Here is a 14,814-nt window from a genome sequence, read left to right on the forward strand (position 1 = left end):
AGTAAGCGAAATGAGGAAATTCCCTTCAGCTTGCGAGAGCTTTTCCCGCCAGAGCTTTCCTCTCTCAGTTGCTCTCAGTTGAGAGAGATTATTATCCTGGTGTGTCAGAATTTTTGCAGTGAAATTCCAAGGAAAGCCGCACAACGATAAGGAACAGAGAGCAACGAGAGCGCGAGAGAGCGAGCAAAGCCGGTGGAAGGAGACAACTACTGAACCCACCCCAAACCATCCCCCTCAGCAGCATCCGCTATCCTCCTGTCAATATAAACAACCATTTGGGATCTGTTTCCAGCTCTGTGTGAGTGCGCTATATGCTAGATAAACAAAATATTAGGGGTGTATAATGAATGCTTGAGGGTTTTTGGAAGTTGCCCGCTGCTCCACTTGGTGACAAATTGCTAAATTCTAGTCGAAGTGCGAATACGCTTGTGTTGTTCTTGAATGCAATGCAATGGAATTTTGTGACTGCAATGTAGCAAAACAAATAATATATTCAAAAAATCATCCCAAATAAAACAAATAAAAGTACAAAGAAAATTTTAAACCTTCAATCATACATAGAAACATTCGATAATAAAATAAATCTTGCACAGCAATTAACTAATCGTAAACAAAACATTAATATAATTTTTTTTCAAATATTTTTGGCTTAATAGATAAATTTGCTTAAAATTTAAGCCTTTATTTTAAGATCTATAACTTCGTTGCCCTCCATATCCTGGTTATTGGGCGTATCATTCGGATCTAGCACGTCACCGTCAAAACTGAAAGCAACTCAAATTCAGTGGATTGTCTCTACTTTTTCCAGCTTTTAGTACTTACAACAATTTAATGGATCGGGGATCACAGTTCAACTCTTCAGCACACTTAATAAATATGATTTTAAAATTATCAGTTTTCTTCATGGGTATCACCAAAGGATGCTTCCATTTATACGCCTGGACTTTAACTTGAAACTTCTTAGGTTTCCGACAAAGAGCTTCTGGATTGTAGTCATTCTTGGCAGCCACGTGGTTATTATTCTGGCTCTTTGTTAGATGGCCAGCTGTTGAATGGGTGTGTAATTTGCAAATAAAAATATATTTCTAAATAGAGTACACCTACTGAGCGTATGAAATGATTTGAGACCAATGCTGTGCGGCGTATCCTCCGGTCCAACGAAGTTATAGTACATATCCACCGTTATATCATTCTCATCTAACCCATTGCGTGATGCTAACTCCTTGAACAGATGCTTAAACTTTTGGTGCTGCCGCAATTTATAAATCTGGATGTCGCCAAGCCTGCATGAAAATTTTATATTAATCACGAAAAAAAGACAAATATATTATAACTTACCACGACAAAGCTACTTCTATTGTGGGATTATCGTTATCAAAAATATTTTCTTCCTCTACGACAGGAGGAGCCTCTTCTTCACCCTCGTCTTCAGAGTCTAGATTAAACTATGAAGAAATAAGTATAATATTAGCCTTATTAAATAGTACAACTCCTTTCTAGGGACTTACAAAGCCCTCCACTCGGGGAGCCACCGCAGATACCAGATCAATACTGTCCACCACTTTGGAACGGGCTGCAACTTCGGCCACTGTCTGGCGTCTGCTAGTGTGGTGCTTGTTCTGATATAAGTGCTAAGAATATGAAGAGATTAGAAAATACTATTCTCTATTCGATATATTAAACTTACACCCACAATGCTTGGCAATGAGGCCTCCACCGAAACAGAGTTGTTGGTTGTGGTTGTCTTCGATGTTCTCTTTTTTTTGCCGCGCTTCTTAGGTTTCACCTGTGTGGGCACCTCCACAGTCGCTGAAACAGGTGGTGGTGGTGGTGGCGCAATTCCTGTCTTATTTAACGATGACCGTGTGCGTCTGGCCACGGGACCAACGTCATCCGAGGGCTCGCCATTTTTCTTTTCCATCTCCAGTATCAACAGGGATACCGGTGATAGGGAGCGCTCTTTCCTTGCATCCTTTTCTGTCTCCCCAGCCTGTTTTGGGGGCGAAGCATCCTCCTGACTTTTCGGTGGATTTTCCCGCGTCGCTGCAGGGTTCTTTCGTTTGCCAGTTTTAGTTGATTTCTTGGGGAGGTCTTCAATGAAATCGTAGTCCACCTCCTTGGAGAAGGAATCATTGCCAAGATTGTAAGATTCCTTGGGCAAAGCTGACAAAGGAAACGGCAGAAGGAAAGGTATGAGGAAAGTCTTGGATTTCTTCAGTTTAAAGCAAACCTATTTCGGGTATCCGCTTGCGAGCAGCACTGAATATATCGCAGTCGTCGTCGGACATCGTGGGCAATCAATAATAGTCAGCAATAAACAAATAACGGCGCCAAACAATAATCACATACCCAAGACCAAACAGACGCCTTAAGAAACAGCGGTCGCAAGTAAAATCGATATCCGATAACTATTGTGGCCAGGGTAGCCACACGACCGAGACCACGATCAAAGTATTTGCTGGTGGTCAAACGTAATTAACAAGTTTTTTGATTTTATTTAAAGTTTGTATAGATGATTTGGAAATGATAATTATTTGTATTATCACGGTTGAATTATTATTAATGTTATTCTAGTGTCTTTGGTAAAAGCCTACTGTGACGTAGAACAACTCTGGCCGACAGCTGTTTGGCCAGTGTTGACAAACGCCACGCCGTCAAAAGCAAATCTCATTTAGTTTCCAACGCTGCTGGCCTGGCAAAAGCAAAAATCGAATGTATTATTATAAAGGCCCGTAATGCTGTTGAAAAGAACTTAAAGCCTCACGACCAGAGGCTTCTCCGCGCGTGTGTGTGTGCACTTGTGCCTGTGCGTGTGTGTGCCCTTGCGTGCGTGTGTTTACCTGGATTCCCTAAAAAAAAATAAGTAAACTGAAAGTGAAAAAGAAAACGGGAAGAGACGACAAAGTCTGCCTGCGTGCCATTTTTTTCATTTCATTTCGCGTGGAATACTTTGGGACGACGCGATGGCCTCCACCAGCAATCTGCTGGACGTGGTGCGCCACTACCAGCGCAGCATTGAGAAGCACGGCGAGGACGAACAACGGGTGAGCTATTACCGTCACCTCGCACCGCCATCGCATCCCTTTTCATCCGCTGCTTACTGCCTTCTTTTCATTCAAGTCCCTCATTTTCCATTTTCCTCATTTCCCTCATTAACCATGTAATCACCCCTATGTACCTGACCTGGCTGAATTTCCCTTGCTTAACCTTGTGAAATTCGCATACATATGCACGTCCGCCAAGGTTATTTTTCTCGACTTCAAGTCGCTCTTCTTTTCTGCTGACCTTTCACTCACACGGTCTTTTGCTAATCTTTCTTAATCACCTCTTTCGCTACCTGAACTCCCGCCGAGCAGCTGCTGCACTGCATCACCAAGCTGTTCAACCTGCCGATCAAATTCGAGCACCTGCAGGAAACTGGAATTGGCAAGACGGTGAATGCCCTGCGCAAGATCAGCGGGGAAGTTGGCGTGGCGGCCAAGACGCTGGTAACCAAGTGGAAGGCTATGGTGGCGAAGGAGGACCCTTCGATCGCATCTACGCCCACAGCCAGACACAACGAAGATGACTCGGTCAAGACCAAGTCCAGCGACGAGGATCCCGACCAGGAGAACAAGGGCGGCAACTCATCAAGCGGCGAGGACTTGAACACCAGCAAGCACAAGTCAAAGCATGCCAAGAGCTCCAAGCATGAGCGTAGCAGCAGCAGCCGATCTCACTCCAAGAGTAGGTCTGACTCGGATAAGAAGCACAAGAGCACTCGTCACGACAAGTCCAAGGATAGGGATAAAGATCGGGAGGGCCAGAAGGAAACTAAGGAGCACAGAGAAAGGAAGTCAAATGGCGAGCACAAGCCAAAGGATTCCAGCAAATCCAGTAGCAGTCACAAGAGCAGCAAATCCGAGAGCCACAAGAGCGAACACACCAAAAGCAAGCACGAAAAGGTAAGCTTTCCTCTTGGTCAAAACTGGTTGATGTCTTTATGCGTTCTTTTTCAGGACAAGACTTTGCACAGCGATTTAAAGGAAGTCAAAGACAAGTCAAGCAAACACAAATCATCGTCCTCCAAGTCATCAAAGCGCTCCCATAGTCCCCCACGCCACGAGGAGGAGTCCCAAAGGGCAAAGATACCAAAAGTTAAGTCGAAATCTGAGGAAGATTCCGCTGATGGTTTTGACTCCAGCATGGGCGCAAATTTTGACGATGTTCTTGGTCTGCTAAACATACCCATAAGTAGCAAGAAGAGCAGCAGCAACAGCAAGAGCAAGATTGTCGCCAAGCCAACTGCAGCCGCTTCCTCGTCAGCTCTATCAACACCTACGACTTCTGGGTCGTCCAAAGAGGCCCTCTCGACCAGCAGTCGATCGACCTCCAAAGTAATTAGTGTTTATTCATTTTTACAAGTTGTGGTAACATATGATTATCCTTTAGAAACCCGAACTATTGGCATCCACAGCTAAGCTGGAGCCCTTGGATCCAAACATTGCACTAGAACTTCCCACCATATCCAATAACTACAAGCCCTTGCCATTAAATCAGACAGTTATGGACGTTGTCTTTAACCAGGGTGGCACACAAAAGGCGCAAGCATCACGATACTTTAATGAGTCAGAAGCTTTAGCGCAGGGCATCTCCTCCAAAACTATGCGGTGAGCTAGGATATTATAATGCTATGCACAAAGTATAACAACTTTCTATACTTTGTAGTACCAAGATCTATTCGGGTGTGAGAACTGGTCAGATCCTGCAGGTCCCTTCCCTTTTTGATCTCTGCATCCGCGTGCTGCAAAAGAACATTGATGGTAAGATCTTACTAATGGTCATATCGAATGTAAATAACCATCTTAATTCTTTTTCAGCACTGGAGTACACGGGTGGCGTTCCGTTTGAGGTCCTACGTCCCGTTTTGGAGCGCGCTACCCCCCAGCAGCTGCTTAACTTTGAGGAGTACAATCCTTATTTGATGGATGACAGTGATGTCCTATGGCAACAACATGTCCAACGTCACTGTCGCAGTCAACGGCGTGAAGAGATGGAAACGTGGCGCGAAATGTTTTTGGTAGGGACGCAGACCTTAAGCCAATGCACAAACTAAGCTGACATAAAAATTTCGTTCTAGCGCTGCCAAGAGGAAAAGGATCGCAAACTTAGCATTCTGGCCGAGAGCATCAAGGCATCGCAAAAGATAAGCGAGGCGCCTGTACGCAAGACGCAATTGGCCTTTGTGGACTCAATGGTGAAGCCGCCGCGCAGTGTGCAGCGCAAGCAAGAGCAATATGGCACCAAGGGCAAGCTCATTGCCACTCCAGCCGCCCGAGTGGCCGCCTTGTCCAGCGTAACGCCAAATGCAGCCAAGGTGGGAGATGCCCGACTACGTGTGTTGGCCGCTGCCAGGGACACGGCCCAAGTGGGTAAGTATTGTAATGATAGTGGTTGAGAATGATATTTATTTATTTATTTTCATTTTTATTGAAAAGGGGCTGGACCAGCGCGATCCAAGAAGGCACCTCTAATGGCGAAGACCTTGCAGTTTATGCGCGGACGTCTTAAACGATAGATGAGCTTACTCATTATAGCTACAATCTTATACTCAACTTCAACTTCTTCAGCAACAACTTAAGCAGCAGCAGTAGCAGCAACCACGATCGATTAGGCATTCACGGTGGGATTACCTCCCAACTTTATTGGCAAGGACTTTCAGGTCTGCATAAAGTGACCATGTGATACTAGACCTTCTGCTTCCCAGTGCGCTGTGGAATCAGACTGCTGCTGTCGACATGCGTACGATATGCATGCTATTTATTTATTCATATTCTGCCCTCTTTCATTACGCTGTATAAGTCATTATTTTTAAGCCAATCGGATAAAGCGTTTGTTGCATCCCGCTGGGTCGTAGACAAGCTCATTTACATAAGTTAAGATATTTGATTATAGTGGTTGAATTGATTCATTGCATGTAACTTACGATCAGAAGGCTGATCACTCCAACACTATTTTAAAAATAAGTTCAATGTTCTTTGTTCAAAAGGGCTGTGTGTATGTCCAAAATCATAGAGGTTCCAAGCTAAATAATTGTATATAAATGTATTTACACAATCCTAAACCAATATAAAACTACCTAAATTATTGAAGAACAGTAAAATGTCTCTCAATGCATCGCTAATTAAATTCAATTAAAAAATTATATATTTTTTTGATACCTTTAGATTTATTTAGTTATGCACATTTTTAGGTTTTGGGTAAAACGTTATTATATTAAAAAAAAATCACTTCAACTGGTACAATACATAATTGAAATTCGATTACTCTGGACTGTAATGCTCGTCTTATTTTTAATATTTACACATTTTTTAACTTTTATGGAAATTGGTCACTCATTACTTATGCCATGCCACTTCGTTTTGAAAAACATTTTTAGCTGTAGCCGATGCAGGTAAAGGCATTACACTGTAACCAACTCGTTTTATTTCACAAGAAAGCTAACAGAAAAAGAAACACGAAGCTTTCAAAGATCAATCTTGCTTAACGACACCACGGATTGTTTAATCGGGAGAATTATTTATATAAAGAATTGTTTCACACGATAGTAACAATAATATTATACAACTTATTACAAATAAATTATTTTCAAACATAAGTCGTCACTAGAAAGTCAAAATTCGGGCTGGACCTTCAACCGTTTTCTTCAAGTGCCGATGCAGTAGAGCGTCTTGCTGGTCCCGTAAAAAACATCGACCAAGCGCTGGCAGGAACTATTGAGAGTAAGCACACGATTCGATGTAGCCGATGATGAGCTTCCAGCACTACTGTTGTCGCTGTGGAGCAACCAAAATAAATCATCATTAATATTAACAAATTGCTCCGTTTTTATTCCACAAATATAACTAACCTCATGGGCGATAGTTTCTTGATGTCCCACAATCGCAGTGTACCATCGTTGCACGCTGTGGCCAGGTGCCTGCTGTGCGTGCTCCAGGAAAGTGAACTAATGCTCGCCGAGTGATCCTTGAGCTCAGCCAGCTGTGCTCCGGCAGCCAAGTCGAATATCCGCACCTTTGTTTCCTCTCCGGCGGCAGCCAACATCTTTCCATCTGGGCTAAAGGCCAGCTGGGTCACCGCCTGGCGGCAGTCGGCAAAGACACGCATCAGTTTTCCGCTGGTTGCACACCACAGGCGAACGGAGTGATCTGCCGATCCTGTGGCTATGTAGTTGCCATTCGGATGGAACGCAACGCACTGTCAAAAAAATATATATAACGTTAAGTGCTAAGACATTTTTGGTTAAACCAACCTCAACATCCTGTGTATGCCCGGCATAAATTATGAGCGCATGTTCCTTCTCTAGCGACCAGAGGCGCGCACTCAAATCCTTGGAGCCCGTTACCACGTATTGACCCACTGGACTTTCGTCCAAGCACCAAATTGGATAGTTGTGACTTCTGTATATGGCGGCGCAGTGCAGGTTGTGTGCACGCCAGCACCGCATGGTTGCGTCTTTGGACACACTATACATGAGAGGGTAGTGGGCGGAGAAGCGCACATCGGTGACTCCTTTTGTGTGACCACGCAGCTGAAATCCGCCGTATTCGTTGCTAATAAAAATAACTTTAGTTGATTAAAAATTGAAAAATAAAACCAATACTAAACTTGGAAGATGAACTTACTAGGAGTTATCAGCATACTTGCAATGTCGGGCCCTGTTGCGTTCCCGTCTCTGCTCCTCAGAGCACTTGACATCCTCATCGCTGCTGTCCTCATCCGCCTCCTCCTCCTCTTGATTCGCGCAATTGTTCAGCTCCCAGGGACACCGCACTTGCGGATAGCGTCTGTAGAAGCTCTTGCCGCGGTAGTTGCTCTGGTTTAACTGCCACAGCTGTACGGCAGAATTGTCGAACCCGGCTAACATGTGGCACTCACTGGGATCCAGATGGGCGGAGGTGAGGCCCCGAGAACGTTCGCTGATTCTGAGAAATCGCGGCAACTCCACCTGAGACTTGAGTATCTGTTCAGAGGCCGATTTAAGGGTGTCCAAGCTGGCGTCTATATTCAGTTGTAATTTGCTAAGCTCTGCAGATTCATCCGGATCTACCTCCTGTTTGATTTCTGTTTCTAGCTTAATGTTTGGCTCCTCGGCGGGTCGTTTTCGGTTCGACTTTTCAGTGAGTGATTTGCTTGGTCTTATGTCTCCGCGGGTATTAAGGGTTACTGCTGGTTTGGGAACAACATCGTCCTCTGCATCCTCACCTTCCATGTCATCCGTCAAGCCAAGCAGGTGATCCTCACTAAAGGCACGCTGCTCATTCTCCACTATATGGACATGCAGCCATGTGTAGAGTAGGTTCATAATTAAAACGTGGCCCCGTCGTTGGAGATAAGCGCATATCCTATCAACAACTAGGGCTGTAGTATGCAGTTCGTACTTTGAAGATCGAAAATGGGCCACTGTGTCATCCGACTCTGCTGCCTCGAGCCGTGTGTAGCCACTCAGGATCTGCACCAGGCGCATAAAGTAGTCCAGTTCCGTGTCCCCAGTGTCCTGAGCTTCCTTGGCGAAGCGTATGTTAAAAGTCGACTCATTGGCCGTAGTTGAACAGCCGTTGATCTTGGTGGGTGGTGGGGCATCGTACATATCCACGGGGGCTACCAAGTGAGCATATTTACGCAACAGCTCCACAGCGCCACGCGGTTCGCGAGCCTTGAGCAGATCCAGATAGAAGTGGCACAGCATGGGTCCATAAAACCGCTTCATCTCCAGACGCAGCGGTTCGGCCTGTGCTTCCACGAACTGCGAAAACCGTCCAAACTGCTGGTCCACGGTGTGTTGGTTGTTGGTGATAACCTGGACATTTGAAAAGGTGAAGCTATTGCCACCGTGCAGATCCGTGTCCAGCATTTTGTTGACAGCAAACTGCTGTTTGTTTTGCAGCAACAGAAAATCCGACCGCCGAAATCGTTCGTTGCTCTACGGGTGTTAATATTTGAACACTCTGACGAATTTTATAGTTGGATATCTTTCACTTACCACATAGTTTTTCTGCTTCAGCAGGAGTCCCACGGCGCAGCGTAGTAAATCGTTTTTGGAGGAGGTCTTTTTGCTGCTCGCACTCGACTTGTTGTTATTGCTGTTGCTGTAGACGGGCGATGCAGCATGTGCGTGGTTGCTGGCGCTGGGCAGACTCATCGTTGCGTGTTAGCCTCGCTGAAACCTGTCTTTGTATCCGTATCCTGATCCCGTCCTGCAGTGCGTCCGATATGCGTTCGATTATAGTGCTGACAGTGGAGATGGGTTGTCCTATCGATGTGCATTCATCGATTTTAAGCGGCTGCAACAGCTGTTCTTTCAAAATTGTTTTCGTCAGTGATGACTGTCTGGCTTCTCTTTTAGCTATCAGTTTGATAAAAGCATTGATATTGAAATATATTAATTTTCAGTTTATATATATTATATATATATATTTATATTATATATATTTATATTATATTTTATATATATCAATTATGTTTTTTATTTTTAGCTTTATTCTTTAACACAGAAGTATTAGCTAGTTCATTTGGCTATTGTCATCACTGAAGAAAGTCAGCTGTTTGTATTGTTGGATTCCCGACCGCGCTCGACAATTTCTTGTGTTTTCGCTGCGGTATCTCAGTTCGAGTTTTTACCTAATATAAAACAGTACCTGGTCTTGAAAAAACGATCCATTATGGGCAGCACGACAAAGTTTGTGAACGAGTTCTGTGATATTATCGATTCCTATGGCGGGCGAGATAAGGTAACATAGAAGAGTGGAAACCCCGCCCGCACAGCCGAGTAAATTTCCAATTAATTGGAAACACACCTGTTTGTTTACGTTTGCGAACGAGTGTTTTTCCCAATTTGTATGCGCAAATTTAAAAAATGCATCGTGGCATTTTGACTGGTTTCTATTTCCTTTTTGGACTGGTCCATTGAGGGGCTCGCTTGAAATTGAAACTGAACCAACAGGTTTCCATGTTGTTGCTGCATCGATGTTGGCATTGGTGGTCTGGGGGTCTCGAACAAGGAAGCCAACAGCAGTTTGGACCTTGCCTTACTTCTTTCTGATTCGCAATGGATTATGTGTTTCGCTTTCCGCTTATCAGTCGCATTTCGGCGGCGATCGAGTCAAGATAATGCTCAATACTATAGCTGGCAAACCCTTAAGCCGCTGCCAGATAAAGCGGATAATTCGTTATGAACGAAAGGTTTGTTTGGACTTGCGCCCATCAGGAGACACGCGATCCACCCATTTCCACCACCGAGAGTTTATATACCCTTACAAGGAGTGTTTACAGTACAGGGCAAGAGGGGATCTTGTATAGGATATCTTTGTTCTGGTATCTAATAGAAAAATCTAACCTTGATAACGATAAAATATTCTTCAAAGTTATGTGAATATTTCAGTTTTATGTATTAAACCAAACAATTTTGTATACCTGAGATCACTATTTGAAAATATAATTTAATATATTATGTGGCTGTAAATGGTTCGCTGTGAATGGGGTGGTCACGAACTTTTGTCAATACTATAGGATATTTACATAAATTAGTCGTATAGCGACATTAGTATTTCTCCGAATTGCATAACTAATTCATTGATGACAAAGCAAGCAAACTGAACCATTAATGGGTAAATAATGAAACCACACACAACCCATTCCGGCGACAGGACGACCAGGAGCAGCACTCCACTGGCGGCCATCGAACTAGATGATTGTGGCATTCGTTGTATTCTTTTTATCGCTGATAGTATTTTATCTGTTTGTGACAACCAAGCAATTCCACAAATTGCAGGGCTGACTGGCGATTGGGGTCAGGTGAAGGCAAAGGTAAACAGCGATGCCAACTCTCGTGATAGAGCAAATACACGGCTTAACGAATTACGCAGAAAAATTATTACATATATGAAATTAAATACCTATTTCAGGTGATGAAGGCATTGTGCTACAGTGCCAAACTGGTGGCTGGCTACCATGCCAAGCGGAATCCGGATCTAGCCAAGCGATACGCCACCGCCAGCTCCAGGATCTCAGGTGCGAGAGCCACCCTGCGACTCATCGACGACATACCCATGATTCAATATGCTTTGGAGTATGGCTTGGGCGAGAATGAGCCCGATCGCGTCATGCAAGTGCTGGGTGTGACGGCCAACATAGTGGACTTGCTCTACTATCCCATCGAGAAGGTGTGCTGGCTGGCCGAGCACAAGATTGTGGATGTCAAGAATGCGGATAACTGGGACAATGTCAACTCCATATTCTGGGTGCTTTCGGTGTACCTGAATCTCATGAGGTACAGAAGAATTATTTGACTCTTCAGTTTTGAGTTTTCAATTTAAATTGTATCTTTTAGGACAATGCGGAATTTTTCACTGAATCAGGAAAAGCTGAACCGAACGAATAATATAAACGAGTAAGTGGTCGCCAACCGAAAACATTCAATAAAAACTAACAAACCTTCCAAATCCATAGATTGGATGTGAAAACGTTGAGCAAGCACCGCCTGGAGATGGTGTCCATCGTTCGCATCTCACTCGATTTTGTCCACGCCGTCAGCACGCTGCCGAAGGGATATTTGTGGGGCGGCAAGCTGTCCACCCTGCAGGTGGGTGCTATTGGCACCTTATCCGCTGGCCTGGGCATCTACCAGATCTTTGCCAAGAGAAGACTGAACAAGTAGTCGGTCCGCCGTTGTATTTGCAATCCGTGTACTCGTATTTGTTCAACAGAATTTTAAGCTAGTCGGTAATCGTTTTTGTACGTTGAGTTTTTTCTACGGCACCCGAAAGTGTGTTTAGCGATAAGTCCTTTAAAGTAGCACAAAATACACGCGCTGAATAATTGTAAAACAGGAGTTTTTGGTCTGTGTGTCCTTTATTATCTGTTACTTCTTTTATTGTGTGTTTTTAGATTCCCATACATGTATATGATGTCAGTTTGTGTATTGTTCGTTAATTCCCTTCGTAGCCAGCAGAATGTTTAACTTAATGTACATATATTGTCAGCCCTCTGGCGAGAGGGTTCATTTACCAAAGTTATTCTTATTATTTGTCGTTCACGAGAACGATTTGTCTTGTCGGTTTAGCAGTCATTGTATACAATGTGTCTTAGGCATATTTAAAATACTCATATGTCTGATATTATACTTGTTATGCATGGTTTCAGTTTAAATATTTGGATTTATAGATTACATGAGGGACCGGTTCAGTTGCTCGGGCAGGAGCCCAAGATCTGACCTCTATGGCTTTGGTTAAAAATAACATTTGTTAGTAAATATATTTTCATTGTACATAGTTTATTTGCTTGTTTGTGTCGTCGCAAGCGCATAAATATTAACAATTACTTTTTTTAGTTATTATCATTTTTAGTTTGCTCTGCTTGACTGCTTCCATTGGTAAGCTCTTTAGATGTACGAAGTATGAATGAATGTTTATCATTTTATTTTAGCCTTTATGTTTGCTGTTATGTAACGGGGTTCATTAAAATTCTTGTTATTTTGATATAGATATTTTTGGGATTTATTAATTTTCGATAATATACCTAGCTACATGAGTTTATATACTTTTGTTATTGTTATTAGTATCATTGGATATTCGATCGAAGTTTGTTCGCTTCACTTACAAAAAAAAGCCTCAAAAAGTTCCCAAAAAGAGTTCATGCACTCAAAATATGTTCAACTTTGTTCCATTTGCTTTTTATAGTTGTGTATCTGTCTGTATTCTTTATAACCATAATGCAATTTGAACTCTTGCTCATAACAATATATAATAATTATTTAGTACATAAATAGGTATATAATTATATTTGTATGTATTTATATTGCATGAACAGTGGCCAAAGTTAAAGGATGGGCTACCAAATGTTTGTTCCAACTCTTTTCTACAGTAAAACTGTACGATCTTCCATGTTGGGTATACTGTATATGCTGTAATCCCTCGATATGGTGTACGGTTTTCACATAAAAAAGCAGTCGGGACTTTTGTAGGTGTCTCCAAAAACAAATAACCACCTGTATTAGGTCTTTATGTACCAATTTACGTCTTGCGTTATATATTTATGTATATAGTTATTCTTATCGGAAGCTATTTAAAATGGCACTGCAGTAATTTTTGTTTATATTCCTATATAAGGTGGGAAAATCAATTAGTCGGACCCCCGCCAACCCCCTTATATTGGGCGAAAGGACGAGGGCCGTTACTAAATATTCTTCTAAATATCCTTTCCTCTCATCCTCTGCTATAACAGTATACGAATTCGGGGCTCTTAACTCAATTTGGTTGCCCCGCAAGTAATTATTAAAATATATATTTATATGTACGTGTATGTATATAGTATATGTGGTATTTGATTATTGCATTAAAAGCTTAGTATTCCGTTCTGAATTATTATTTAATATTCATTGGTGTATATATATATATGTATATATATATAGGTTGTATAATAGTCTTTTTAAAAACCGTTCTTATTGCATTCTCTTGCTTACTCGCTAGTTTTACGCTTAATTTTAACATATTTGCCGGGCAAATACTGTTGGTTTAAAATTCAATTTGCAATGTTCTTGCTAATGTTCCCCCAAAATGTGTCTCACATGTTCGCTTGTGTCTTTGAATACAGTTGACAGTACATCAGTAATACGATAGTAAAAATATCTGGTATAGGGTTTCGAATACGAGTAGTATGGAGTTAGTTTTGAGTACAGAATAGGTTAGTTAATGCGTGCTAAAGATATCGGAGTAAGTAAAGATATTCCATCGATAGAACTTTCTCATCATTGATTTGCACCTTAGCTGAGTTTAAAAATAATTACTCTGTATATAGTGTAGAATGGCTTAAAAGTAGGCGTATGGATAATCAGATGACTTGCGTCAGTAAAATATGTTTATTTTTGGAAATATATGTATTTGGATTTGGATTGTTAATTATTTTATATATATATATTGTTACCTAAGTTCGCTTTGCATATTTTCTTAATGTTCCATTTTTGTTTTTACTTTGCTAAAATTTAATATTATCGGTTTTGCGTGGGAAGCGTTCGATTTTGGTTCCTTTACATTTCGTTTAAACTTTATTTTCTTGTGTTTCTTCACATATTGGATTTAATCTTTGATACATTTGTTTAATCTCCCTAATCTGCTCTTTAGTTTTAGTTTTATTTCGATAGGAAAAAAACTGTAATTTTAAATAAATCGAAAAGCCAGTATGGAAAAGTTTAAAACTGTTTGCCTCACACATGCCTGTGTTAATTTAAAATTCACGTTATCTTTGGCTCTTAAGCTTGTAAAAGCGTTAAAAACGTTAAAGTAAAACTGCGTAACATACGATCGAGATTGGGTCGCCAATTAATTCTTGCCGAAATAGCCTTAAAATGTTCCATTTAAAAGTCGCCCTGTTTGGGCGTATCTTCATTTGTTCATTTGTTTGCTTAATAAAAATATGGTAAATTTTATAGTTATTTAAAATTGTTCACGAATATGTACGCGTGTGTGTGTATATTTGTGTGCTAGTGTAGGTATTTAAGTGTATGTATGTATGTATTTGAAATGTGTGAGCATGATTTTTGCGAGCTAAAAACACTTTGTTTCCAATAGGTTTTAAACGTTTTGCTGGTTCTATCAATAAAATAATGTTACTGCTTTATCAACACCCACCTAATAAACATTAAGGCTAAAAAATGTGAATCTATCCAATGAGTGAGAAGTGAAATAAGGTCTTCTTTTGCTGTTGCAGTTGGAGCATTTATGTTTTCCCTATCAAGGTAAGTCTTAAGATTACTAATAATTCAGCTAAAGCACCATTTTA

At 41.7% G+C, this 14,814-nt stretch overlaps 4 protein-coding genes across 8 annotated transcripts; 2 read left to right on the forward strand and 2 right to left on the reverse strand.

Moving 5' to 3' along the window:
- Positions 1-526: 526 nt before the first annotated feature.
- Positions 527-2,521, reverse strand: LOC6607553 (uncharacterized protein CG4449). 2 transcript variants are annotated; one of them, XM_032720795.1, is made up of 7 exons: positions 2,231-2,521; positions 1,694-2,163; positions 1,509-1,631; positions 1,339-1,445; positions 1,105-1,283; positions 823-1,045; positions 527-764 (listed from the first exon to the last, which is right to left on the reverse strand). In XM_032720795.1, exons 1-7 carry the CDS (start codon positions 2,286-2,288, stop codon positions 674-676), a joined length of 1,251 nt encoding a protein of 416 aa, XP_032576686.1. In that variant the 5' UTR covers positions 2,289-2,521; the 3' UTR covers positions 527-673. The 2 variants fall into 2 exon arrangements, with proteins under 2 accessions (XP_032576686.1, XP_002032322.1); XM_002032286.2 differs by having other exon boundaries at positions 1,688-2,163; positions 2,231-2,517.
- A 137-nt stretch (positions 2,522-2,658) lies between these two features.
- On the forward strand, positions 2,659-6,197 carry LOC6607554 (transcription elongation factor B polypeptide 3). The gene is made up of 8 exons (XM_002032287.2): positions 2,659-3,044; positions 3,357-3,944; positions 3,999-4,376; positions 4,432-4,649; positions 4,708-4,802; positions 4,860-5,059; positions 5,120-5,411; positions 5,478-6,197. The coding sequence occupies exons 1-8, from the start codon at positions 2,964-2,966 to the stop codon at positions 5,555-5,557; spliced, it is 1,932 nt and encodes a 643-aa protein (XP_002032323.1). The 5' UTR covers positions 2,659-2,963; the 3' UTR covers positions 5,558-6,197.
- Positions 6,198-6,516: 319 nt separating this feature from the next.
- LOC6607555 (transcription initiation factor TFIID subunit 5) lies at positions 6,517-9,281 on the reverse strand. The gene is made up of 5 exons (XM_002032288.2): positions 9,023-9,281; positions 7,665-8,962; positions 7,292-7,592; positions 6,890-7,236; positions 6,517-6,815 (listed from the first exon to the last, which is right to left on the reverse strand). The coding sequence occupies exons 1-5, from the start codon at positions 9,179-9,181 to the stop codon at positions 6,686-6,688; spliced, it is 2,235 nt and encodes a 744-aa protein (XP_002032324.1). The 5' UTR covers positions 9,182-9,281; the 3' UTR covers positions 6,517-6,685.
- Positions 9,282-9,581: 300 nt separating this feature from the next.
- On the forward strand, positions 9,582-11,869 carry LOC6607556 (peroxisomal membrane protein 11C). Of its 4 annotated transcripts, XM_032721216.1 has the most exons (5): positions 9,582-9,770; positions 10,686-10,845; positions 10,944-11,308; positions 11,369-11,428; positions 11,488-11,869. In XM_032721216.1, the coding sequence occupies exons 1-5, from the start codon at positions 9,754-9,756 to the stop codon at positions 11,693-11,695; spliced, it is 810 nt and encodes a 269-aa protein (XP_032577107.1). In that variant the 5' UTR covers positions 9,582-9,753; the 3' UTR covers positions 11,696-11,869. The 4 variants fall into 4 exon arrangements, with proteins under 4 accessions (XP_032577107.1, XP_002032325.1, XP_032577108.1 ...); XM_002032289.2 differs by lacking the exon at positions 10,686-10,845 and having other exon boundaries at positions 9,584-9,770; XM_032721217.1 differs by lacking the exons at positions 9,582-9,770; positions 10,686-10,845 and adding an exon at positions 9,800-10,221.
- The last annotated feature ends 2,945 nt before the right edge of the window (positions 11,870-14,814 follow it).

Source organism: Drosophila sechellia, chromosome 3R (genome assembly GCF_004382195.2).
Source record: "Drosophila sechellia strain sech25 chromosome 3R, ASM438219v1, whole genome shotgun sequence".
Lineage (NCBI taxonomy): Eukaryota > Metazoa > Arthropoda > Insecta > Diptera > Drosophilidae > Drosophila > Drosophila sechellia.